Source organism: Narcine bancroftii, unplaced genomic scaffold (assembly GCF_036971445.1).
Source record: "Narcine bancroftii isolate sNarBan1 unplaced genomic scaffold, sNarBan1.hap1 Scaffold_240, whole genome shotgun sequence".
Classification (NCBI taxonomy): Eukaryota; Metazoa; Chordata; class Chondrichthyes; order Torpediniformes; family Narcinidae; genus Narcine; species Narcine bancroftii.
Window position 1 is genome coordinate 265,205 of NW_027211975.1, and position 27,275 is coordinate 292,479.

Genomic DNA, 27,275 nt, shown 5'->3' on the forward strand with positions numbered 1-27,275 from the left:
AAAAATAGAGGGTTATGAGGTTGGGCTAGTAAGGTACTTTTTGTAGGTCTATATAGGTCAGTACCACATCAAGGGCCAATGGGTCTATACTGTGCTGCAATGTTCTATCTAATTCCCTGAAACACTGTTCTGCGTGGCTTTGGTATCTGTCCATCAGCACCCAGAAGGGACTTGGAGGGGAAAGTGTTATTTACAAATGAGGAACAGGAGGAGGTGCAGTTGAAGTGTTTTCAGCCCCTGTCCCAGGATTTGACTGGTGGCTCCCAAATTAGTGTGAAAATTGATGCCCAAAACACAAACATCCCAAAACTTTAATGCTTCAGGAAATGCAACCAATCATCCACCAGCAGATCCAGACTTGCAACGTATGAATAAGTAGAGAGACATGTCAGCAGGAGTAGAATGGACACAGAACATTACAGCACAGTACAAGCCCTTGGCCCATGACGTTGTGCTGATCTCCATATACCTAACCAACAAAAAAAACTGAATCCCCCTCTACCTCATAACTCTCTATTTTATTTTCATCCATCTAAGTCTCTTAAATGCCCCTATTGTTCCACCCCTCCCCATGCCTTCTAATAAAACCACCTAGCCTTGACAATTTCCCTAAACTTTCCTCCTTCACTTTGTACAGATCTCCTCTGGTGCTTGCTTCTCCTTCCTTGGGGAAAAAAGTGCTGGATATCCACCTTATCTATGTCTCTCATATTCTTGTAGAGCTCTATGAAGTCACCTCTCATTCTTCTATCCAAAGAGAAAAGCTAACCTTGCCTGTTAAGATATTTTCCAATCCAGGCAACATCTTGGCACCCTCTCCACATCCTTCCTGTAATGAGGTGACCAGAACTGAACACAATATTCTGTGTGCTCTCACCAGAGATTGTGCAAAGCGGTGTGGAATATGGGGAGAATAAAGTGGCATTGATGTTGATGTGTGTTTAAGGGTCAATGTAAATCTGCTGCATGCCTCCATACTGATGTGGGACCTGCTGGTGGGACAAGGCCCTTTGGCGTTCCAATTAAGGATGTGGAAATCACCAGTTTTCATGAGCAAGGAGGATTGTTGTGATTTCAGATTCTCTTATTTGCTCTCTACATCCTTACCAGCAAGTTGATAAGAAGCTCTCGAAAAGATTTGGTGTCTTCTTCTGACAGCCAGTGCATGTCCTCATCATCATCTCCAAGTGATCCAGTTGTTACAATCTTAACTTCAATTTTACCTAAGCAAAAAACTAATGGTTATGCACAAGTCAACTGTCATTATCTCCTTCAAAGCTTCATCTCTATAAGTAAAGTGAATGTATTGCAACCTGCAAAATATTTACATGTGTATACAAATTTTTTGAAATGTACTTGATTGCCAAGTGCCACTTTAGGTCACAGCAAGTGCACAAAAAATTATTTATATTCAACTTCATTGCAGTTCTATAAATCTTCCATTGCAAATTTCATCATGGAATTGAATGATGGTCATTCAATGCTTTACTCAATCTCCCCCTTCCATAAGACACAGAAACAGACGATTGAGACGGCCCCGCCATTTAATCACGAGTATGAACTTGACAAGGCTACTTTACATGATAACAGTCCGTGGTATAACAGGAAACATACTAGCGTGGGTAAAGCATTGGATGTTTGGCAGGAAGCAGAGAGTCAGAATACACAAGACCATAAGACATAGAAACAGAAATAGGCTATTCGGCCCATCAATTCTTCTCAGCCATTTAATCATGAACTGATCAAAATTTTCCCCACTCAGCCCCACTGCCTGTCCTTCTCCCTATAATCTTTGATGCCCTGACTCATCAAGAACCTATCAATCTCTTCCTTAAATACACCCAACGACTTTACTTTAGACATACAGCATGGTAATATTTCGGCCTACAAGTCCATGCCACTCAATTTACACCTAATTAACCTACACCACCAGTATGTTTCGAAATGTGGGAGGAAACCAGAGCCCCTAAGGAAAACCCATGCAGACATGGGGAAAATATACAAACTCCTTACAGACAGCATGGAATTCAAACCCCAGTCCCGATCGCTGATACTGTAAATGTTTCAGGCTTGAGTCCTTTATCAAGGAATGGAAAAATGTCAACAGGTGCCAACCCTCTCCCCTTTCCATTCATCTAACCATCTCTCCTCCCTTTGCTTACTGCTGTTGCCTCCCTCCCTTCACTACCATCAACTCAGCCCTCATCCGCATCTCCTCCATTTCCCACTCATCTGCCCTGACCCTCTAACCCCAGACCTACCACCTCACCAGCCCCCGCATCTACCACATTATCCTCTGGACCATCAAGACCACCTGGAGGAACAACATCTGATTTTCCATTTTGGCACCCTCCAGTCAGATGGTATTAACAATTGACTACCAGTTTCTGCTAACCTGCTCTCCCTTCCCTTTCCCCTGTCTTCTTTCCCTCCACTCTTCACCCCCTTCCCTCTCTATTCACCCAGCCATCCCTCCCCCCTTGCTTACTACTGCACTCTCCTTCCTTTCTCCACTTATTACCTCCTGCCTTTGCCGCCTTTTTATTCGGACAGGTGATGACATTTTTCATACCTTGAAGAAGGGCTCAAGCCTTAAATATCTGTTATGTATTTTATCTTTGCAATATAAAAGACACTGTTTGACCTGCTGAGTATCTCCAACATTGTGTTTTTACTGGCTTCACTGTTCTTTGAATACAAGAGACCTGAACCCCGATTTAAGGTCAATTATCTCACCAATGTTAGCTTCAGATAGTTATTAGGTAAAGGGGTGAAGTCAATGGGTATGGGACAGAGTTTATCACAAGGAGTTTTACAACTGCTTGTCATTGGCTGAAGGTAATTTTTTTGCTCACCCAGTATTAGATGTTCGACAAAGTGACTGAAAATGGAAAGACAGTGAAGAGGCCATGAGATGTCGCTGTAAATTACACCTGGGGGTCATCAGTGTCAATGTATTTGGGGGGGAAATTAGTGGTGGGCAAGAGAGGCCATCACTGGTGAGGCCCCTCCACCCCACCCCTCAAAAACCTGGCTATGATGATAGTCAAGAATGGAAGCAGGCAAGTGTTGACAGAGTCAAAACACTGAAATGCTGGCCTTGCAGCATCCATTGGAGGTAGATGTATTACCAATGTTTCAGGCCTGAGCCCTTCCTCAAGGTGTAACTGAAAAGAGACAAGCATCTGAATTAAAGACAGGGGAAGAATGGGAGGGGGAGGAGTACAGGCCAACAGACAAATGGTGTTAATTGGATATGATAGAAAGGTGAGAATTGATTTGGGCTCTGTGAAAGGAGACAGAGGGAAAAGGGAAGAGAGGCAACTAGAAGAAAGGAGGCATGAGGAAAGATGGGGTGAAGGGGTGGGGTCTAACAGAAACCAGGGAAGTTGATATGAATGCTATCTGTTTGGAAAGTGCCCAGACAGAATGTGACAAGTTGTTCCTCCTCTATGCAGGTGGTCTCAGTCTGGCAATGAATGAGATCATGAATAAACATGTCAGCAAGTGAATGGAATGGGGAATAGAAATGAGTGGCCAATGGGAGATCCACACTATTGCAGGAGACGAGCTGAGGTGTTCAACAAAGTGATCACCCAGTCTGTCTGCAGACAATGGTGCGATCAGATTATGGGACAGTGAAAAGGGGCAAATTATTTCAGTAACAAACAGAATCAGAGAGGGCACAAATATTCAATTTCATAGACCATCACTCATCCCTGTGACTTCCAAAATTCCAAGTCATGTTCCTTATTTTGCTTGGACCCTTGTGGCTGGAAACTGCTTTTAAATTTAAATTTAGACAAACAGCACACTAACAGGCCTTTCCGGCCCATGAGCCTGTGCTGCTCATAACCTATAACCCCCTTATGTTTTGAAGGGTGCGGAAACCAGAGTGCCCAGAGGAAACCCATGCAGGTCAGGGGAGAACGTCTAAACACCTTGCAGACAGTGCTGACTTCGAACCTGGGCCACTGGCACGGTGATAATGTTGCGCAAACAGTGCCATCCCATGCTCATTCCACAATTCTGGACAATTTCAAAATTCAGGCCACAAAAGAAAGCGGAGCACAGGTTATTTTCACAGATGTTCTGAGGAGAATTCTCCATCCTGACTGAAGTCAGACACTGGAGTTCCAGCAGAGTAGGAGGGACAGTGAAATATTTGTCATTTCAATACAAACAATTAGTCTCCAAACTACCTTCTGCTCTCAGTCCTGCTTCTTCCAGCTGCTCCTTCACCACATTCTGTATCTGCCTTAACTGGGGGTCTGTGCCACTCATTTCACGCACTTTCATTTCTTTATGCAGTGGACTGCCTGGGTTGATTTTTGTGACTCGAACTTTAAGGTGACTTTCAGTTTCTTCATCAGCTTCTGAAATGTAGGAAGAAGTTGACAGCTAAAATTTCATGTTTTTTTTTTAAAAAGTACTTAAAACCTATGAACATACAAATTCTATACACCCATGACTCTCTGGCGAGTCACAATTCAAAGGGCACCAGTCTCCAATCCATCAAGGAGATCTACAAGAGGCGGTATTAAGAAAATAGCCTCGATCCTCAAGGACCCCCACCACCCTGGCTATGTCCTCTTCATACTGGTACCATCAAGAAGGAGGTACAGAAGCCGGAAGACAAACATCCATCGGCACAAAAACAACTTATTCCCCTTTGCCATCAAATTTCTAAATGGACAATGAACCACATCACACTATATTACTTTCTCTTACATCAATTTATTTATTTTTAAATGTAATTTTACAGCAATATTTGCACTGTAATGTTCCTGCAAAACAACAAATTTTGCGACATGTTCATGATAATAAATTCTGATTTTGACATATAAAATGCAAGATACTGACTTGTCAATGGTCTTGAAATGGTTGCAGATAAAATTAAGCAACCTTGGGATTTCAAAGGACTAAAAAGATCAACATGTCCAAACACCATAACACAGTAATCAATAAAGCAAAAAAAAACTAAAACAATTAATTGCGACTACAATAAGAATATTGTGTTCAGTTCTGGTTATCTCATTACAAGAAGGATGTGGAAGCCATGGACAGGGTGCAGAGATGATTTATCATGATGTTGCCCAAATTAGAAATTATGTCTCATGAGGCAAGATTACCAGAGCTAGAGCTTTTCTCTTTGGAGCAAAGAAGAATGAGAGGTAACTTGATAGAGTTCTCCAAGATTATGAGTGACACAGACAAGATAGACAGTCACCACCATTTTCCCAGCATGGGAGTTAGCAAACACCAGGGGATATCTGTACAAAATAAAGGGAGAAAGATTTAGGGGAAATATCAGGGGTACGTTTTTCTGTTGCACAGCATTATGGGTACCTGGAATGCATTGCCAGGGACGATGGTGGAGGCTGGAACAGTATGGGCATTTAAGAGACTTTTGAACAGATACATGGATGAAAGAAAGAGGGTTGAGGTAGGGAGGGTTTAGTTTTTTTTTTGGTCAGTATATTTAGGTTGAAGGGCCTGTACTATGTTGTAATGTTCTGTAAACACAATTGCCTAAATGTGTCATTTAAGAGAAGGTTGGTCCGCGAAGCCAAGCCAAAGAAGAAGAAGAAAAGAAAAAGGATGTGTACATGGAGGTGAGGGGGTTGGAGGTTTATTGGCGGTGAGTGGGAGGTTTGAGCTAGTGGAGTTATTCTAGTGAACCGGTGCGGACTTGAAAGGCCGACATGGCCTGTTTCCGCTCCGTAAATGGTTATATGGTTATAGGAAGCCATACTCTGTTCAATCCTTTGTCAAGAACTGGATAACTTTAAGAGGAATTGCCAGATGCATGACTAACAGAGGATTTGGTTGTCAACAATCTTGCAAAATACAAGCTTTCCATCTTGCAAAGACCAAGAGGCTACTGTAACCATTGCGTACAAGATAAAAAACACCGCAGGTAAAGAGTTTGTTTGGAAAAAAAATTTGATGGAAATTGAGTTTCACAGGCATTTATTCATCCATGATTGAATGCCCTTTAGACTTTGTGAATCACCTTTTTAAAAAAATCACCACCATGAGAGCCTTCCCACAGTGCTGTTTGGAGCGTAGATACAGAATGTTGAAACACATCAGTCACAGCAGAAGGACAAAGTGGCCATTGTATTTGTCCCAGCCACCATGGGACAGGGGGCACTTTGTTGAATTCAATACTCACTACGATGCAGGGCACTCTGCATGGTTTCATTGTCAGCTTTTGTGGTAGTTCAGTATGGTTGCTGGTCAAATCTCTAGCCCAGGTTTTAGATCACCAGTCCAGCAGATCAGATGAATATGGAGAGCCTTCTGCCCAGAGTAGGGGAATCTGTCACCAGAGTTCAAGGTGAGGGAGGTGGGAGATTTAATAGGAACTTGAGAGGTACATTTTTTTAAAAATAAACCAAGAGGGTGGTGGGTGCACGAAATAAGCTGCTGGAAGAGGAGTTGCGGGAGGTCCTATTGTGACGTGCTAAGAAAAAAATTGGACAGATACATAGATAGGACGAGTTCAGAGGGATGCAGTCCAAATGCGGGCATGTGGGGCAAGACATTTTGGTTGGCCTGGGCAAGTTGGCCCAAACAGTCTGTTTCCATGCTGAATGACTAGGATTAAATCAACCATAGCTATTTACATTACAAAAGAGTATTTGATTGTGCTAGCTTTGTAGGAACACAGCCATGCTTCCACAAATGTCATTCTGTCAATTACTTAAGAATCATCCTTTTCAGCTGCTGCCAGATTTTTAGGTGGAACACTCCAGATCCAAAGAACCCAAGCAATTTATTTTCTCATTCTCTTGCCCCATTTCGGTTGGAAGAACAGGGAGAGATGGCGTAGAGCGGTTATTCCTCAACAGGGGTCCTCAGACATACTTAAGTTACACAGTTCTTGAAGTTCTGACAACATCCTTGTAAATTATTTCTGCACTCTCTCAATTTTATTGATATCTTTTGTGGGCGACACGGTTAGTGTAGCGGTTAGTGGAACACTGCTACAGCACCAGGGATTGGGACCGGTGTTTGAATCCTGTGCTGTCTATAAGGAGTTTGTACATTCTCTGCGTGGGTTTTCCCCCAGAGCGCTCCGGTTTCCTTCCACCATTCAAAATGTACCAGGGTGTAATTGGGCTACATGGACCTGTAGGCTGAAATGTCCTGTTTCTGTACTCTATGTCTAAATTTAAAAAATAATTAAAGTTTAAAAAATGTAAATTTTAAGGGACCAAAACCACACACAATACTCCAATATGGCCTCACCAATGTCTTACACAACTGTACCATAATATCCAACTTAACGAAGGCCAATTTGTTGAAAGCTCTCTTTACGACACTACCTACTTTGACACCACTTTCAGGAATTGTGCATCTGTATTCCTAGATCCCTCTCTTTTACCGCACTCATTAGTGCCCTACCGTTTACTATGCATGTTCTACCTTGGTTTGTCCTTCCAAAGTGCACTTGTCTGTATAAATTCAATCTGTCATTTTGCAGCCCATTTTTACAGCTGGTCTAGCTGAAAATAATGCTGGAGAAATTATAATGGGTAACAAAGAGATGGCAGAGGAACTAAATGAGTATTTGCATCAGTCTTCACTGTGGAAGACATTAACAATATACTTGATAGTCAGAGATCTCAGGGAATAGAATTAAGTAGTCAAGATTACCAGAGAGAAAGTGCTTGGTAAACTAAATGGACGAAAGATAGATAAATCTCTCAGACCTGATGAGATGCACTCACAGGTTCTGAAGGAGGTGGCTTTAGAGATTGTGGAGGCATTGGAAATGATTTTCCAGGAATCAATAGACTCTGGTGTGGTTCCGGACGAATGGAAGGGCGCAAATGTGGCTCTGCTGTTTAAGAAAGGAGGGAGGCAGTCAAAAGAAAATTACAGGCCTATTAGTCTGTGGTTGAAAAAATGATTGGGAGTCGATCCTCAAGAATGAGGTTATGAAATACCTTGAGGTGCATGGCATGATAGGTTTCATGAAGGAAGGATCCTGCTTGATCAACCTATTGGAATTTTTTGAGAAAATCTCAAGTAGGTTGGACAAGGCTGCAAATCTTGTACATTTGGATTTTCAAAAGGCCTTCGATAAGGTGCCGCATGAGAGGTTGCTAAATAAGATGGGACCCCATGGAATTACAGGAACAGTATTAGATTGGGCAGAGCATTGGCTGACAGGCAGAAGGCAAAGGGTGGGAATAAAGAGATCCTGTTCTGGTTGGTTTATAGTTACTAGTGGCATTCCACAGGGGTCAGTGTTGGGGCCACTTCTTTTTACAATGTATATTGATGATTTAGATTATGGATTGAATGGTTTTGTGGTGAAGTTTTCAGATGATATCAAGACAAGTGGAGGAGCAGGAAGTGTTTAAAAAAACCCAAAAAGTTGCAGAGAGACTTGGACGGTTTAGAAGAGTGGGCAAAAAGAAATGGCAGATGTGATACAATGTTGAGAAATGTATGGTTGTACATTTTGGAAGAAGAAATAAACAGGCAGATTATTATTTAGATTGGGAAAAAATTCAAAATTCAAAAATGCATAGGGACTTGACAGTCCTCATGCAGGGTTGGAATTCATTTCAAGAGGAATAGTGTTTAAGAGTAAGGTGCCGATCAGACTTTATGTGGCACTGGTGAGACCTCATTTGGAGTACAGTGTGCAGTTTTGGGCCCCTTATCTAAGGAGGGATGTACTGATGTTGGAGAGTTCACAGGATGATTCCTGGAATGCAAGGCTAACTTACATGGAGTGTTTTATCAGTTCTTGGACTGTATTCATTGGCGTATAGAAAGGTGAGAGAGGAACTCAGAAACATTTTGAATGCTGAAAGAATTGGACAGAGTAGATGTGAATAAGATGTTTCCCTTGGTGGATGAGTCTAGGGCAAGAGGGCAAAGTCTTAGAATTAGAAGATACCATTTAAATCAAAGATGAGGAGAAATTTCCTTAGCCAGAGTCGTGGATTTGTGGAATTCGTTGCCACATATGGCTGTGGTGGCCTGACCATTGGGAAAGTTTAAGGAGGAGATTGATAGGTATCTAATTAGTCAGAGTATCAAGAGATATGGGGAAAAGGCCAAAATTTGGAACTGGAGGAGAGAATGGATTAGCTCATATTGGAGTGGCAGAGCAGCCTCGATGGGCCGAAAGGCCTACTTCTGTTCCTTGAGGTTGAGATTCCACTGCAAGCTTTGAAAGCCTTCCTCGCAATCCACTACATCTCTAATCTTTGTGCGATCTACAAACTTGTTGATCCAATTTACCATATTATCATATAGATCAGCCATTCTCAACAGGGGCTATACAGCACCCCTGGGGGCCACTGGACATTTGGAGGTGATTTGGTAGAGGTCTACAAGATTATGAGAGACATAGACAAGGTAGACAGCCAGCATTTTTTTAATCTCAGGGCAGGAGTAGCAAACACCAAAGGACAATCTGTACAAAATGAACTGAGGAAGGTTTAGGGGAGACACCAGGGATAAGTTTAAAAAAATACATATTTGTGGGTGCTTGAAATGCATTCCCATAGGTGGTGGGGGAAGCTGGAACAACAGGGGCATTTAAGAGTCTCTTATGGAAGAACCACCTCACTGACAAAAGGCAAAGGAGGAAAAACCCAACACCCAACCCCAACCAACCAATTTTCCCCTGCAACTGCTGCAATCGTGTCTGCCTGTCCCGCATCGGACTTGTCAGCCACAAACGAGCCTGCAGCTGACGTGGACTTTTTACCCCCTCCATAAATCTTCGTCCGCGAAGCCAAGCCAAAGAAAGATGGAAGAACATGGATGAAAGAAAAATAGGTTACGAGATCGTGAGGATTAATTTTTTTTGGTATATATAGATCAGCATAACATCGTAGGGCAATGGGACTGAACTGTGCTGTAATGTTCTATGTTCTACCTTCTTTCCATAACTTTGCAGGATGGTTTAGCCATGTCCAATGCCACTTTAAAAAAAATTGCCTTTAGAGCATCAAGTTTATTTATCAAGTACAATGAGAAAGCATTCTCTGGTTCACATTGAAAAACCAGGCACACATACAATACAAAATAAATAAATAATAGTCTCTGATTGTTCGAGTCAGCAGTTCATTAGTCATTCAGCTTTCTCACTGCCCCTGGGAAGAAGCTATGGTGGTGCTGGCTCAGATACTCAACGTCTCTTTCCCCATGGAGAACTTGAAAGATGCTGTGTCTGAGGTGGTAGGGGTCCTGAATGCTTTTGCACACCCTCCTTAGACAACGATCCAGGTAGATTACATCAATGGAGGGGGAAGAGGGAAACCCCAATGATCCTCCCTGATACTCTTGTGGTCCTGTGGATTGACCTCCAATTCACTTTTCTATAGAAACCATACCACACTGTGATACAGTCAACGTGAACACTCTCGAATGAAACATCAAATTTCATGACTTGTTCAGGACGATAAATTCTGATTCTGATGGAGCCCATATAGCAAATTGGCATAATGGTGGCCTGCAGTCTTGCCCGCTTCAGTCTTCTCAGGAAATGCAATCACTGACGCATCTTACCGACAAATGAGGAGATGCTGTGTAGCCAGGATAGATCCTTAATAATGTATATTCATTTTCACCCAGCCAAACTTGTGTTTTCAGTAAAAATTCAGCAGGGTCCAATTTAATGTTACATGCCAATCTTTTCTGGTAACTGCATTAACTTTCTCTCCTGTGCTCTTAGAGAAAAAAAGGGCCTACAACTGATTTTCATGCAGCCTGTGAAGTTCTCTATCTATGCTCTTTAAAAGGAAGATGTATCTGAACAAATATTTACAAATGCAATTAAAAGAAAAATTGTTGGGTTTGGGAGGCCTCGCTTGGTTTAATAAAATGAACTTTAAATGAATGGGAGGGGAGGTAGGGAGGGTGGGAGGGGAAGAGGGAGGGGGGTGAGAAAATGACACTGTATATATTTGAAAAGGAAAATGTATGTATCTTGATCAATGTGGTTTATAGTGTGAAAAATAAAAAATAATAAAAAAATGAAGACAATCGTCCACACACTTAGTTATCCTTGATCTCAAGTATTTGAGTTACTGAAACGAGGCATTACCCTTTTGTCCACTGAAGCATGGCTAATTCTGTGTCACCATCTATTTTAACATTAAGGCTCAAAACAAACTTTGGGTCTTTCAATAGTGGAACTTTCAATTCACGTGGAGCTCAAAGTATATTTCATTCAGAAATTACAGTCATGAACACATGTTGTTTTGCAGCAGCATATCACAGGTGCAAAATTACTACAAATTACACTTAAAAAATAAACAAATTATTGCAAAGAGAAAGTGAGGTAGTGCCTGCGGTTTACTGCTCATTCAGAAAGCTGATGAGGGAGGGGAACATGCTCTTGCACTGTTGGGTGTTCCCTTCAGGGTCTATTATTTCCTTTTTGATGGTAGCAGCGTGAAGAGGGCATGGCCTGGGTGTTGCAGGTCCTTGATGATAGAGGTTGCTTTATTGAGACACTGCCTCTTGCAGGTGTCCTTAATGGAGTGAAGACCGGTGCCCATGATGGCACTGGCCAAGTTCACAACTCTCTGTAGACTTTTCCTGTCCTGTGCATTGGCACCTCCAACTAGACAGTGATGCAACCAATCAGAATGCTCCCCGTGATATACCTGTAGAAATTTGGAAGTCTTTGATAACATATTAAATCTCCTCAAACTTCTTACGAAGCATAGTCACTGGAAAGCCTTCTTTGTGTTTGAACTGACGTATAGACGACCCAGAATGGGTGTTCATAGATGACATTTGAAAAATGGCAAGGCCATTGAACCATTATAAGCCAACATTACTGTGTTGTTGTACAGAGGTACAGATTTTCTACAGGGCTCTTAACTTTGGAAAATAGTTGCTGGGGTTTTGTGCAGTACACAAAAACAGCTAGAGAAACACAGCAGGTCACGCAGCATCCATAGAAACAAAAAGGCAGCCCTTCTTCACGAGTGTTGAAAATCAATCAGAATCCTTAATGAAAAGGTGTGGGGCGGGTGGGTGGAAAGGGAAGAAAAGGCTAACAGGTGGATACCGGAGAGGGTGAAGAGAAAGCAGCGAGGGGGTAAGGGCTAAAAAAAAAAATCTGATAGGACAAGGGAGGGAAGGGACGAGGGACTTAAGGAAGGGAGACAGAGGGATGAGGGAAAGTGAGAGACCAGGAAAATTGGAGCAGTTGATTTTGATGCTGTCTAGTTGGAAACTGAATACAAGGTGTTGTTCCTCCATTTTGCAGGTAGCCTCAACTGGGTAGCACTCAAGGCCATGCACTGATATGTCCGAGTGGCAAAGGTGTGTGGAATTGGTTGGCCACTGGGAGGTCCTCGCTGATTCAGTGGACAGAGCAAATGTGCACAGAGCAGCGATCTCCCAATCTGTGTCCAGTCTACCTGATGCCACATCAGCAGCATAGATTGCAGCAAATGGGACCTGCAGATTCAGATGTGAAGTTTTGCTTCTCTTGGAAGGCCCTGAATGGTGAAGAGGAAGGAGGTGCAAGTGTGGTTACAGGGGTAGGTACCAGAAGAATGATTGGTGGAAAACATGAGTGGATGAGGGAGTCACAGAGGGAGTGATCCTGTTAGAAGGTAGAGAGGGGATGGGAATGCAAGATGTAGTAGGTGGTGGAAAATGCACAGAATATGTTGGATATGGAGGCTAGTGGGGAATCTTATCCTTGTTATGTCTATTAAAGGGGGGAGGGCGGTGGGGGCAGAGAGGGGCCAGGGCAGAAGGAAATAGAGATCTGGCCAACAGCTGAGGTAACGGCAGCAGAGGGGAAGCCATGTTTTCTAAAGAAGAATGACATCTCAGATGCCCTGGAATGCAAGGCCTCATCCTGGGATCAGATACAACAGAAAGGAATAGAAAGGGAAGAGATATAGTCAAGGGTAACTGTGGGTTAAGAGACTCCATGGGTTAAGGGAGTCCGTGGGTTAAGAGAAGGTTTCTCTTCTCCCAAAATGGAGACAAAGAAATCGAGAAAGGGAAAAGCGTGACTGGAGATGGACCAAGTGAATTTGAATTCAGGGTGGAAAGTGACACCCAATATCCTAGTGTGAGCCAAATTGGGAGGTCTGGAAATGGAAATGGGAAGCACATGGCACAAGATGGTGGTGGGAACAAGGATGCGCAGCTGTGAGAGAGAGTGGGTGATCACATGGTCACGAAGCAGTGGGAAAAACAGAGGGAAGCTGCGAGAGAGACTCTCACAGAACTTTCGAAGATAGGGTCAGCATCCCTCGAAGATGCTTCGCAGTGGAGCAGCCAAATGGAGGGTGAATGAAAGATCTGCAGTTCTGGGGTCCTGTAGAATACACAACTGTGCTGGAGAAACTTAGCAGGCTGCGTAATATCTTCGGGGGCAGTAGACGTTTAGGTCCCTGAAGCCGCCTTCAGGAGGAGTGAAAAAAATCAGGCAGAAGGGAATGAAAAGGTGGCTGTGGGAGTAGGTGGCGGGGGGGGCGCGAGATCTAGGGAAAGAGAAAAGGCTAACAGGTAAGAGTTCAATACAGGTGGGAGGGTGAAGAGAAAAGCTGAGAAATGATAGGGGCAGAGGGTGAAGAAAAGTAGCTCTCGAAAAGGAAAAGGAAGGGAAGGGGCTAGGGACCTAGAGAAAAGGAGACAGAGAGATGAGGGATGTGGGAGAAGAGAGACTAAGAGAGGTGAGAGTTAATGGAAATGGGAGAAGTCGATAGTGAGCTGTCTGATTGGAGAGTGCCCAGACAAGGTATGGTTCCTGCAAATATGCTCACTGACTCAACCTGCTAGAATAAGGTCATGGACAGACAAATCAGAAACATTTAATATGATATAGAAACAGGCAATTGTTTTTAGGTCTACAGCACGCTAACAGGCCCTTCCAGCCCACGATTCTGTGCTGCCCAATTACACCCAATTAACTTCAACCACCCATACATTTTTTTCTGAAGGGTGGGAGGAAACCCACGCAAACACGGGAGAACGTACAAACTCCTTACAGACATCGCCTAATTTGAATGCAGGTCGCTGGCGTTGCAACAGTGTGGTGCTAACTATTACACTAACCTAGCCACCCAATACGTTATGTTGACTGGAAAGGGTTTAATTCCTGCTCTCAACCAAATCAAGCTGATAATGATATCGGGTTTAATGTCCACAACCAAATACTTTTAACAATAAATGAGATGTCTGCTGTAAAAAAAAGGAGGGGCCCAACTATTCTCGTTATCAGGTCATAAAAGTAAAAAGTGGACGGGGATGGGGATGGGGATTGGGGGGAACAACACAAGGTGAGAAGCTTAGCTTGTGGACTTGTACTAACAAACAAAAATACCTTTTACCTGCTGTCTGTTTTGGAGAGTGACTGGGACTGCCCTTTGCCAAGTCACTATCCTCTCCTTTGATTGAAGTTTCTTTGTCTTCAAGTTTGTCAATGAGCTTGTTTAGGGTGGTAACCAGGGTCTTTGAGGCTTGATTCCGATCAAATTCTCCTTTGAGACCCTCCGCTTCAAGTTCATCTTGCGCCTGAGAAACATCACACACAATTTCATCAGTTGTAATAATAGCAAACATGTTCTGTCCTGTTTACTATTCTTTAACCACAAAAACATTACAAATCAGTGATTCAGCAGAACTCAAGTTGGCTGTATAGTATAACGTACATCAAGAGTAAGAAAGCTTTGAATCAATAGTAAAGAATATCGATCAAACTGCCACAGAAAAGCCTGATGGGATGTCATTATTTTTATACCTTTTTAAAAAAAAATCAGTGCTGCTGGAACTGCTGCAATGGCAACGCCGATGCTGATGCTTGGGAACTGCAGAGAGCAGACTCACAGCACTTCCCTGCAGGGTCGTACTCCCCAGTCATTCTGTTGACAGCTCTGTACAGGCTTTAAACGGCATGTTAAAAGAGCCAACAGTGCTTTATTTGAAAATTTTATGATCGCAGGGTCTGGGCCCAAGATGACAGCGCCTATGATCAGCAGCAGACTTGAGGGGTTGCCGACTCTGGGGGAGCAGAGGACTGGCGCAGAGCACCAGAAAACAGGGAGAGTATCCCTCCCATTTGAGAATGAGAAACAGAGATGATCCTTTGGGATGGTGAGCACAGCGGCGAACCAGCGAGGGATTCTGCGACTGACGGGTTATTGATTACTTGATGCGAGGAGCCCACACAGGATATGGTCAAAGGATGCAGGAAACTGGCTCGTAACTGGCTGAAATATATCGAAATCAGGATGCAAGAGGGTGCCAAGGGAGGGAGGGGCTCCCGAGGGGCCTCAGGCACTGAAAGTTTCCTGATCATGTTGGAGGATTGGCTCAGGTTGCCAATAGTTGGGACTGAAGTCTATGCTGCAAAAGCTAGGGGAGCACTGGAGGCAAATCCACAGTCACTCAGTGATTCTGAAGGGACTTTCTTTTGCTTCTCTTACTTTAGACTAAATGCAATTTTGAGTAATAGTGCAACTATTTCATTCAAGGAAACAAATCTTGAACCTTAACCTCATTTTTATAATGAAAGCGCAGGCTCAGCAAACACAACCTTTCTGATGCAGTTCCTGATGGGCATCCTCCATTGACTACCAAAGAATTCTCAAATTCAGACCACATCCACCTAGGCTGTCATGGAATGCCAAGCCAAATGGCTTGGGCAGAGCCAAATCTAATCATCTGCCTGCAGAATTTTAACTGCTGCTTGACCATTCTATTGTTCCAATGCACCACCAATGTTGCAGATCTATTCACGAAATCTTCAACACAAGTGTTACACAAGTCACTGGTATGCTATCCATCATACTGAGATTAAGTTAAAAAAATTCTCAGGCGGGAACGGTGAGAGTGGGACTTGGTACAAGAAGAGGAATGTTTAAAAAGCCCTGGGAAAGGTAGGTGCTGCTTCCATTTCTCCATTGACTAATTAGCTGTAGCCAATAAAGGCAAGGGGAGTGACTACTGTGGGAGTGGGCAGTGTCAGAGTGGGAATTTACAGTTTCAGTGAGCAGGGCTAAGATGGTGGTGCCAGAATTGAGGCAAGGTAAGAATAACCTTGTCAATGGGACAAGGCTCTGGATCACCTGGACGTCAGCAATCATACATCTGGATACTCTTCATTGACCACATCTCAGCCTTCAACAAAATTATTCCCTTAGGGCTGGTCAACAAGCACCCAATAACTCTGTGCCACTGCATTCCTCCTCTGCAACTGGATCCTTGACTTCCCCATCAGAAGACCAGTCAGCACGAATGGGAAACACATCTTCTCACTGACCATTAACACAGGTGCACTTAAAGGATGCATGCTTAGCCCACTGCTCTATTCTCTCTACAAGCATGACAGTGTGGCCAGGCACAATTCAAATGCTATCTGCTAATTTGACATTAACACCTCCATCGTTGGCACAATCACAAACAGCAATGAGGAAGCGTACAGGAGGGAGATAGATCAGCTCGTTGAGTGGTGTCACAACATTTCACTCAATGTTAGCAAAACCAAGGAGATGATTGTGGACTTCAGGAGGAAAGCAGGAGAACACAAACCAGTCCTCAACGAGGGTCAACAGTGGAGAGGGCTAAGAACTTAAATTCCTGGGAGGTCAACATCTCTGTGAATCTGATCTGGTGCCTCCATGTTGACGCAATCACAAAGAAGGCAAAGAAGTAGCTATACTTTGTGAGGAGTTTGAGGAGATTTGATAATCACCAAAGACTCCCGAAAACTTCTACAGGTGCACTGTGGAGAACTTAATGGCACCAGTCTTCACTCCTTCGAGGATATCTACAAGAGGCATTGTCTTATGAAAGCAGCCCCCAAGGACACCCACCACCCAGGCCATGCCCTCTTCACTCTGCTACCACTGGGGAAGAAAAAAAGGTACAGGAGCCTGAAGAGGAGCACACAGCAGTAAAAGGACAGCTTCCTCCCCTCTGCCCTCAGATTTCTGAATGAACAATGAACATCAGACACTTTGACTTTTTCTTGCACTATTTTATTTTGAAATGTGGTTTCTAGAAATGTTTGCACAGTGATCCTGCCATAAAACAACAAATTTCATGACTGTTCATGTCAATAAATTCTGATTCTGACCAAGGAGGCACAGGCTTCCCTATCGTTTTCTCTCTTCACAGGCACTGAGAATGGTAGTGAGGGCAGGAATCTTGAAGAATATAGTCAAGGAAGCCAACAATATTCTTAATTACTTCACTTGTGAGAAGTACACCCAACTTCAGCTCCTTACAAACCCAATTAGAGAATTGGACGTGAAGTTCAACTCCCGACCATCCAGGGTGCTGAGGTGAAAGATAGGATTTACAGGGATGCAATCACACCAAGGAGGTAGGAGGAAGGTAGCTGGATGACGGTCAGGAGAGGGAAAGGCAACAGGCAGGTTGTTCAGGATACCACTATGGTCATTCCCCTCAATAACACGTATCATTTAGGTTACTATTGAGGGGACGACCTACCAGGGACAGGCCATGGTCGTCAGGTCTCTAACACAAGAGTCCGGCCCAGTGGCTAAGAAAGGGAGGGAGGAAAAGCGGTGTGCTGTAGTCATAGGGGATTCAATAGTGAGTGGAACAGTGAAGAGGTTCTGTGGAAGAGGTGGAAGATCCCAGATGGCACATTGCCAGGGTCTGGGATATCTCAGGGTTAGTTCACGGCATTCTCAAAAGGACAGAGGGTGAGCAGCCTGATGTTGTTTGTGATCCATGACGGTGGTATAAAGAGTGATGAGTTCATGGAGTGAAGTGCGAAGTTGAAGAACAGGACCTCCAGTGTTGTCTTCTCAGCATTTCTGTATCATGTATTAGTGAGGTTAGAAATAGGAGGATAATGCAGCTTAACAAATGGCTAAAGAGATGGTGCAGCAGGAAAAGCTTCAAATTTCTGGATCATTGGCCTCTCTTCCATGGAAGTTGGGATCTGTAAGGGCAGGATGGTTTGCATTGGAATTGAAAGGGGACTAATATCCCTGTGGAAAGGTTGGCTCGTGCTGCTCCAGGGACTTTAAACTAGATTTGCAGGGGGATGGGATCTAGAGTGCCAGAACAGATAATGGAGTGGAGAAGGAAAAAGATGATATTAAGACTGAATACAAAGATAGAAGTCAAAAGCATATGGGAAATAAAGTTCTCAGGTGTATTCATTTCAATGAAAGGAGTATCATAGGAAAGGCAGACGAACTTAGTGTGGACTGGCAGGTGGAATTATGACTGTGGCCATCAGTGAAACTTGGTTGCATGAGGGACAAGACTGGCAGCTCAATGTTCCAGCCTTCCACTGTTTCAGACACAATAGAGTGGGAAGGATGAAAGGCATTGCTCATAGGGAAATTATCACAACTGTACTCAGACAGGACAGGCTAGATACGCAGGAAGATAGGAGACAGCGGCAGGAAACAGAAAGTTGTGATAGTCAGTGATGGTAACTTTACACATATTGCTAGGACTCCCTTATGTAAAAGGGCTGGATGCCATAGCAGTTTTCAGGAAAGTTTTATAAATCAACCTATCAAGGTACCATCTAGAGAGAGTGCAATATTAGATCTCCTATTCAGAAATGAGACAGGACAGGTGGGAGGGCTGTGTGAAGGGGAACACCTTGGGTCCGGTCATCAGGATGCCAATAGTTTCAAGAAAATTATGGACAAAGATAGGTCTGGTCTTGAGGCTGAAATTCTAAATTGGAGAAAGGCCATTTTTGAGGAAATAAGAAAGGATCTAGAAAGCATGGATTAGGACAGGCTGTTTTCTGGCAAGGATGTGCTCAGAAAGTGGAAGACTGTCAAAGGTGAAATTATGAGAGTACACAATTTTTATGATTCTGTAAGGATTAAAGGCAAAGTTAACAGACATAAGAAATCTTGGTTTTGAAGGGATATTATGGATCCATTTAAGCAGAGAGGTGTAGAGCAGATAGAAGCAACAAGTAGCACATGATGTACTTGAGGAGTATAAAAATGCAGGAAAAAATTTAAGGGGGAAATCATGAGGGCGAAAAGACATATAGTTGGTTTGGCAGATAAGGTGAAGTAAAATCCTAAAGACTTCTACAGGTATATTAAGAGCAAAAGGATAGTCAGGGGCAAAATTGGTCCTCTTTAAGATCTTTAAGCTGCATCTGGAGTCAAAAAAGATGGGGAAGATCTTACATTTTTTTTTGCAACTATATTTACTCATGAAACTGGCAGAGTCTAGGAAAGTGAAGCAAACAAGCAGTCAGGTCATGGAACCTATACAGATTAAAGGATCAGGTGCTTGCTGTCTTAAAGCGAATAAAGGTAGACACGGGCCTAACAAGGTATTTCCTCGGACATTGAGGGAAGCTTGTGGAGAAATTGCAGAGGCCCTGGCAGATATATTTAAAATGTCCTTAGCCACAGGCAAGGTGCTGGAGTATTGGAGGGTAGGTCAAGTTTTCTGTTGTTTAAAAAGGGCTCCAAAAATAACCCAGGAAATTATACGCCTTTGAGCCTGACATCAGTAGTAGGTGAATAAGGACTCATCTTTAACCAAGAAAAATTTGGACAGGTACATGGTTGGGAGGGGTATGGATGAATATGGAATGGGTGTAGGTCGGCAGAACTAAGCAGAGTAATGGTTTCTGTCCTGTAGTGTTCTACGGTTCTAGGCTCTGTCAAATCACTCAATTGATTTTAATATTTACACAATCCGTAGAAAATTAGTTACTCACTTCATCAATGAGATTTTCAAATTCCTTTTCCATTTCTTCCTTTACTTCCCTTTTAATTTCAGATATTTTAGACTTTGGTAGAGATACTTCCTCCAGTTCTTTTTCAAAGTTTTCTAGGAGCTCACTCTCTTCGATATCAACCATCTCTTCTTGTTGATCTGGGGAGTCTTGATCAGTGGGTTTCTCAGAAGATTGTGCAGAACTCTCTGCGGATGGATCATCGTCATCACCTTTCCGCTGTACACACCAGAAAACACAAATTAGCTTCAATTCTGACAGAAACACCAGCTCACTAACCTAAGCATTGGTAAAATCAAAATTTAAGTGATCGTTCACTTTAAGTTCTTGAATGTAACAATTTGGAAAACAATAATTCTAAAGCTGTAATGTAGCATGCAAAGTAACACTAAATATTCTTTCCCTGATGGATGCATCAGTGGAATTACTTTTGTTGTAACAACAGAGCATTTGTGTAATTTAATCTTAAAAATGCCATTGCCTTGGCAGAAAGATGGGAAGAATTACTTTAAATTTTTAAAATTAGACATAGAACATATGTCATCCCATGAGCCCTCGCCTCCCAAATACCCAATAGGAGCAGAGTTTTAGAGCAAGGAATTTATGATAGGATTTTATAATACATCAGATTGGTCCCAACTAGAATATTGTGTTCACAACAATAACAACCTTACACTCAACTTTAGCAAAACTAAGACGCAGATTGTGGACTTCAGGACAGGGAAGCCAGTACACCAACCAGTCTGCATTGATGGGTCAGCAGTGAAAATGGTTAAGAACTTTAAATTCCTGGGTGTCAACATCTCTGAAGGTCTGTCCTGTGGCCATTATGTCATTGAAATCATTATTTTTTTGGAAAATTTTATTTATCATTTGTATCAATACAAAGTATAAATTCAATAATATGGCAAATTAATAAACCATACAAAATGATACAATAAATTTTTAATTTTCTCCCCAACCCCCCTCCCTCCAAAAAGAGAAAAAAAAAGAAAAGGAAAGAACACCTCCTTCTACATATATAATATTATTAACATATATAATATTCATTGACTATTTCTTATAATTGCTAACTTATAAAAAGAGAAGGGTGGGCAAAGTGGAAGATTTGGATGGACTTTTATCCATAAAATCCATATATGGTTCCCAAATTTTATAAAAGTTTTCAATTCGATTCCTCAAACTATATGTAATTTTTTCTAAAGGTATACAATTTTGCATTTCAATATGCCATCTGTCTATTTTTACCAAATTCTCAGTTTTCCACATTACCGCTATACATTTCTTTGCTGTTGTTATGGCTATATTTAAACATTTTTTCTTGATATTTATCCAATTTCAATTTTATATTTTTTCATATATATTCCTAAGTAAAAATATTCTTGGATCCTTTTGTTTCTTTATCTTCATAATTTGTCCTAACAATACACTCAAATCACTCCAAAATTGTTCCTCTTTCACACAGGACCATACCGAATGTAAAAATGTCCCAATTTCCTTGTTACATCGAAAACACTTATCCAGATAATTAGAATTAAGTCCATTAAGTTTTGTGGAGTATAATATAACTGATGAAGAAAATTATATTGAACCATTTGATATCTAGCATTAACTATATTTGTAACACTTTCTTGACACAATTTTGGATTTGTGTATTTCTCCCATCATAATTTTGATTTATATAAATCTTTTTTCTTTTAGTTTCTTGTAATTTAATATACATATTGGTAATAAATTTCTTGATAAATAAATGTATCTGTTATTATACCTTCCAATTGACTTTGTTCCAGGAGTCTCAAATCTGTTCCTAATCTCTTTTTTAAATATGATTTTAATTAATAATATGCAAAGATTATATTATTTTGTATATTTTATTTATCTTTTAATTGCTCAAAAGTTAAAAGGATCCCAAAAAATCAAATCTTTTATCCTCTGTACACCTTTACTATACCAATTATCAAATAAAGAATTATTCAAAATGAAAGGAATGTTTATTTTGTTTTAACAACATTTTAGGTAATTGATAATTTTTAATCCCTCTCTCCATATGAATCCCATTCCATATTTTCAATATATGTTTTAAAATTGGTACTTCCATTTGCCTTTAAACAATTCAGTATTCCATTTATACAAAATTTGTTCTGGGATAGTTTCTCCAATTTTATTCATTTCAATCTGAACCCAACCTGTTTTCTCACCCATATAACAATCTTAATTTAGCTGCTTTAGAATAACTTTTAAAATTCAGTAATCTTAGTCCTCCCTGATCAAATTTCCATGTTAATTTTTCAAGACCAATTCTATACATTTTACCTTTACAAATAAATTCTTTTGTATAATTTTATTCAAACTTCAAAAGAACATAAATGGGTAATGATTGAAATAAATATTGTATTTTTGGAAAAATATTCATCTTAATACAATTCCTATTATCCTTATTGGTATATCTTTCCATCTTCTCAGATCTTCCTCTATCTTTTTTAATAGCGGTGAGTAATTGAACTTAAATAAATTATTTATATTTCTGTCTATTTTTATTCCTAAATACTTAATTGCTTTTTTTTGCCACATAAATTTTGTCAATCTCTTACATTGTGAATAATCCATATCAACCATAGGCATCATCTCACTTTTATCAACATTATAATCCGATACTAATCCATATTCAATGATATTTCAGGACTTGTTAAATATTCTATAACATCATCCACAAACAAACTAATTTTATGCTCTTTAGTACCTTTCTCAAATCCCTTAATTTCTTTATCACTTCTAATTATTTCTGCCAATGGCTCTATTGCTAATTCAAATAAAAAAGATGATCTTTCTAACAAAAAAGGTTTTGATATTTGTCTATTTGTAACCATTTTTGCTTTAGGCTGATCATATAATACTTTTATCTATCTCTTGTTCAATTTATTGTGGAGTTACAGCTGTTTTTTTTCTTTCTTTGGTGACATCTTGTGTTGTTTATTGGATCTTCCAACAACTTTTCCTTCTACCTTAACTTCAACCTTTATTTACACTTTAAAAAAAAACTTTATTGGAGAGAGAAGGGATTCAGTCTAACCCCACATCATCATGTAGCACACCCCCATGTCAATGCAATCATGAAGAAGCCTTGCCAGTGGCTATACATTGTGAGGAATTTGAGATACTTGCATATTTCTACAGGAGAGCACTCTGGTTGTTTCAATGTCTGGTATGGAGGTGCCAATGCACAGGACAGAAAAAAAATCTCCAGAGGGTCATTAATGTGGCCAGCGCCATCACTCATATCAGATATCACTCCATCGAGGATATCTACAAGAGGTGATGTCTCAAGAAAGCAGCCTCTATCCTCAAGGATCCCACCTCCCAGGCCATGCCATCAGGAAGGTGGTACAGGAGCCTGAAGGTAAGCACCAAACAACACAACAATAACTTCTTACCCTCTGCCATCAGATTACAGAATGGATAATGAACCAGACACTACCCTACTTTATATAACAATTGCAGCACGGAAGCAGGCTATTTTGGTCCTTCTAGTCCACACCAAGCTAATTACTCTCCTCTAGTCCCATCTACCTGCATTCTGCCCATAACCCTCCATTCCCCTCCCATTCATATACTTATCCAATTTTTCCTCAAATGACAAAATTGACCCTGCCGCCACTACGTCTCCCGGACGCTCATTCCACACAGCCACCACTCTTTGAGTACAGAAGTTTCCCCTCATGTTACTTCTAAACTTTTGACCCTTAACTCATGATCTATTGTTTCAATCTCTCCTACCCTCAATGGAAAAAAGCCTATCCACATCAACTCTATCTACCCCTCTCATAATCTTAAATACCTCTATCAAATCTCCTCTCAACTTTCTACGGTCCAAAGAATAAAGATCGAATTTGCTCAATCTTTCTTTGTAATCTATGTTTTTTCACTATTTATTTAGTTGGAAATGTAATATAAAGCAATATTTGCACTGTAATGCTACTGCAAATCAATGTATTTTGTGACATGTTCATGACATCATGTTTCTGATGAATTATGGGGGCAGGGGGTAATGGTGGGGGGGGATCGAAGGGTGGTGGATCAAGCTGGACTATTCTTAGAAAGACCTGGTACAGACTCAACAGGCCAAATGGCATTCATCCCTGTTATAAACATTAGATGGTGATATAATTTGGTCATTTGACTGAAGCAGTGACACGTAACTCAGTGATGGGGAGAATGCCCCCCCTCGCCCCCCCCACTGTATGAGAAGAAGCAGAGATGACCCATGGGATGGTGATCATGGCCAGTGAGGGGACTGCAGTTGAGGAACATACTGGTGGCAGGTTGCTGGCAGCTTGGGTCAAAGGATTCACACCAGGCTGCGGATAGCTGGAGACTGGCAGAAGGGGGCGGCAAGTATTGGAACCTGGATGTGAGAAGGTGCCTGAAGTTCAGATCTGAGGCCCAGGTTTGGACTGGAGTCTGTGTAGCTGTGGGAGCAGTGGAGGCAAATCCTCGGACTCTCTTAGACTTGGAGGGTGGGTGGTGGGGGAGGGAACTTTCTCTGACTGCAAGAGGCACCCAGCAATTTTGGGTGTTATCGAATCTGATTGCCTTAAGGTAAATTTCATGTGATTTTATAGCTGTTTCATTACATAACAATAAAGGAATCTTGAATCTTGGCGCCCCACAACCAGACGAATTGTAATGGGCCAAAAGAGAACACTGAGGATTGAAATTTTATTATAGCCATTTCTTATTCTGTTTCAAGAAAAACATTTGAGTACTAATCCTGAAAGAAATGGACAGGATGATTTTTATCAGGTACCTTTTCAGTTCGGTCTTTCAATTCTTGCACTAATTTTGCGAGATCATCGGGGTTCCGTATTATTCTAAATTGCATTTTCTGATTTCCTGAATGGAAAAAAATAACCGAGAAGTGGGATAAAATTGATATATGGAAGATCATTATTACCATAATGCCTTTTCAGGAATGAACTTTGCAAAGTGACAAAATATTAACACTTAAATTTAAAAAATTCTAACATTCAAATATAAACATCTATAAACATTCAAACTTTAAAACTGATCAAGTTTGATTCATATTTCAATAAAGTTAAAACACAATCTAGTAAAAGCAATATGCATCTTTGCTATATAAATACACTGTTTGACCTGCTGAGTTTAAATTTAGACATACAGCACAGTAAGGAGCTGTTCTAGCCCACGAGCTCGTGTCACCCAATTGCAGTCAATTGACCTATAATCCTGGAACATTTTTTAAAGGGTGAGAGGAAACCGAAGTACCCAGAGAAAACCCATGTAGACACGGGAGAGCGTACAACCTCTTTTGACAGTGCAGGATTCGAACCCGGGTGCTATCTACTACGCCAACAGTGCCACCCTAGTTTCTCCAGCATTGTGTTTTAACTTCAATCACTGCCACTACAGACTTTTGTGCTTCACTCCATGATTTGTTCACATTTATATTAGGTCAGAAGGAAATCTGCAGTGCAGCTCTGTTGATAGCTGAAAAGATTTGGTCTGAGACAGACGAAGCAGACCTGCAGGGCAGCTGTGACATGAACGGGCTCCGCTGCCCTTCAGTTCTTTCAAAGACATGCTGCTCTAGGGGAAAGAGGACATCTGCTTTTCTTTTTACCTTGGTCATCAAAAAGATCGCCATCTTCAGCGTGAACAGCATCACTCAATTTAGAGTCACCCTAATGAATAAAGAAACTGGTCAGTACTGCATATCCACCAGAAACAGAGCAATCCAGATAAGTGTGAGGTGATGCATTTTGAAGGTCAAACTTGAAATCAGAGTACATGGAAAATGGTAGAATACTTAAGTGTGACAGAACAGAGGAACCTTGGGGACCAAATCCATAGATCTCTCAAGGTTGATGCATAGATTGATAGGGTAGTTCAAAAGACCTATGTTATGCTGGGTTTCATTAGTCGGGGATTGTCTTCAGGAGTTGTGAGGTAATGCTGCAGCTCTCTAAAATTTCTGGTGAGATCACTCTTAGAAATATTGTGTTCAGTTCTGGTCATCTAATTTCAGGAAGAATGTGGTAGTTATGGTGAGTATGCAGATGAAATTTACCAGGATGCATCTGGATCAGAAAACAAGTCTTATGAGGTAAGATTAGCAGAGTTGAGCTTTTTTTATTTGGTGTGAAGATGGACGAGAGGTGACTAAGAGGTCTACAAAACTCTGAGGGGCATACAGTAGAGAAGGTAGACAGCCAGCACTTTCTTCCCCAGGGCAGGATTAGCAAACACCAGACAACATCTGTACAAAGTGAAGGAGGAAAGTTTCAGGGAGACATTAGAGTAAGTTTCTTACAATTGTGGGTGCCTGGAATGCATTGCCAGGAGATGCTGGAACAATAGGGGCATTCAAGAGACTCTTAGACACATGGATGAAAGTGGAGGGTTACAAGGTAGGGAAGATTTTTGGTTTTTTTTTGGGTAGGTATATTTAGGTTGCCACAACATCATGGGCTGAAAGGCCTGTACTGTGCTGTAATATTCTATATTCTATTTCCCCTTGCCTGTGATTGAACCATTTATGACAACATGGTTCATCAATCCCTAAAGTTGTTAATGCCAAAAACACCATTCATTTTCAGGGGTTTGCCCATAAAAGGGGAGAAAATTAATTTGGGACATTGCAAACCATCAAGAAAGTCAGATAAACTTTGAGAGAACATACCTGCACAGCTAAATACATTTGTGAATTTACAATGCTTTATACATTAACTTTGTTGTAAAGAATGGACGTTTTTGGAGAAGATAAATATTTCATTTTTAAGCATTTATAAACAAAGGCACTTCCAAGACTCTTAAAAATCCCCTCAATGTTGATCAATTTCTTAGGCTGTTTTTTGGCAGTGAGCAAAGATTTAATCCTTAAGGCTTTACCTATTTCTGAGGTATGAACCCAAGTTGACAGGGGTTGCAGACTCCGGGGAGCAGTGGACCAGGGCAGACCACCAGAAATGGGGAGAACACAGCCTCAATAGGAGATGCAGAAGAGATGACCCAACAGGATAGTGAGCATGGCAGCAGACCAGCGAGGGGCTCAGCGGCTGAAAGAACCCATGTGGGCTGCAGGCAACTTGCAGCTGGGAGACCCGTGGGCTGCTGGACATTGGCTCATGGGAACCAGGTATTAGAGCCAGGATTCGAGAGGGTGCTGAGGGCAACAAGAGCTCCCGAAGGGCCTTTGGGCACTGAAGGCTTCCTGATTGTGCCGGAGATTTGGATCTGGAGTACAGGTGCCAATAGGAGCTCAGAGGCTGCAGGACCACTGGAGGCAAATCCACAGGCATCCAGCGACTCTGAAGGGACACTCTTTTGCTTCTCTGTTGCTCGTACTTTAAGGGCCACTGGAAATACTAATGGTGACTTTTCATCTGCCTTATGGCAGGAAAAAGTTAAAGGTCATCATATATGTTAAATTTTTAATCTATTATTACATGACAATAAGGCAGTTTGAACCTATTATCAAAAAGGAGGGCACATGGCTAACACACACAATGCAGTTAATAACTGCAGTTTATTCCAAGATGGA

At 41.6% G+C, this 27,275-nt stretch overlaps 1 protein-coding gene across 3 annotated transcripts in view; it reads right to left on the bottom strand.

The window, feature by feature from the left end:
* Positions 1–27,275, bottom strand: part of LOC138750717 (protein OS-9-like) — a 100,768-nt gene that overhangs the window by 5,673 nt on the left and 67,820 nt on the right. For 2 of the 3 annotated variants that reach the window (XM_069912815.1, XM_069912814.1), the window contains exons 9-14: positions 25,356–25,416; positions 24,522–24,607; positions 19,700–19,936; positions 14,346–14,529; positions 4,203–4,376; positions 1,108–1,235 (exon numbers count right to left, since the gene is read on the bottom strand). In XM_069912815.1, coding sequence (XP_069768916.1) covers positions 1,108–1,235; positions 4,203–4,376; positions 14,346–14,529; positions 19,700–19,936; positions 24,522–24,607; positions 25,356–25,416 — 870 coding nt within the window. The remainder of the gene's footprint in view (positions 1–1,107; positions 1,236–4,202; positions 4,377–14,345; positions 14,530–19,699; positions 19,937–24,521; positions 24,608–25,355; positions 25,417–27,275) is intronic. The other variant, XM_069912813.1, reaches the window with a different exon arrangement.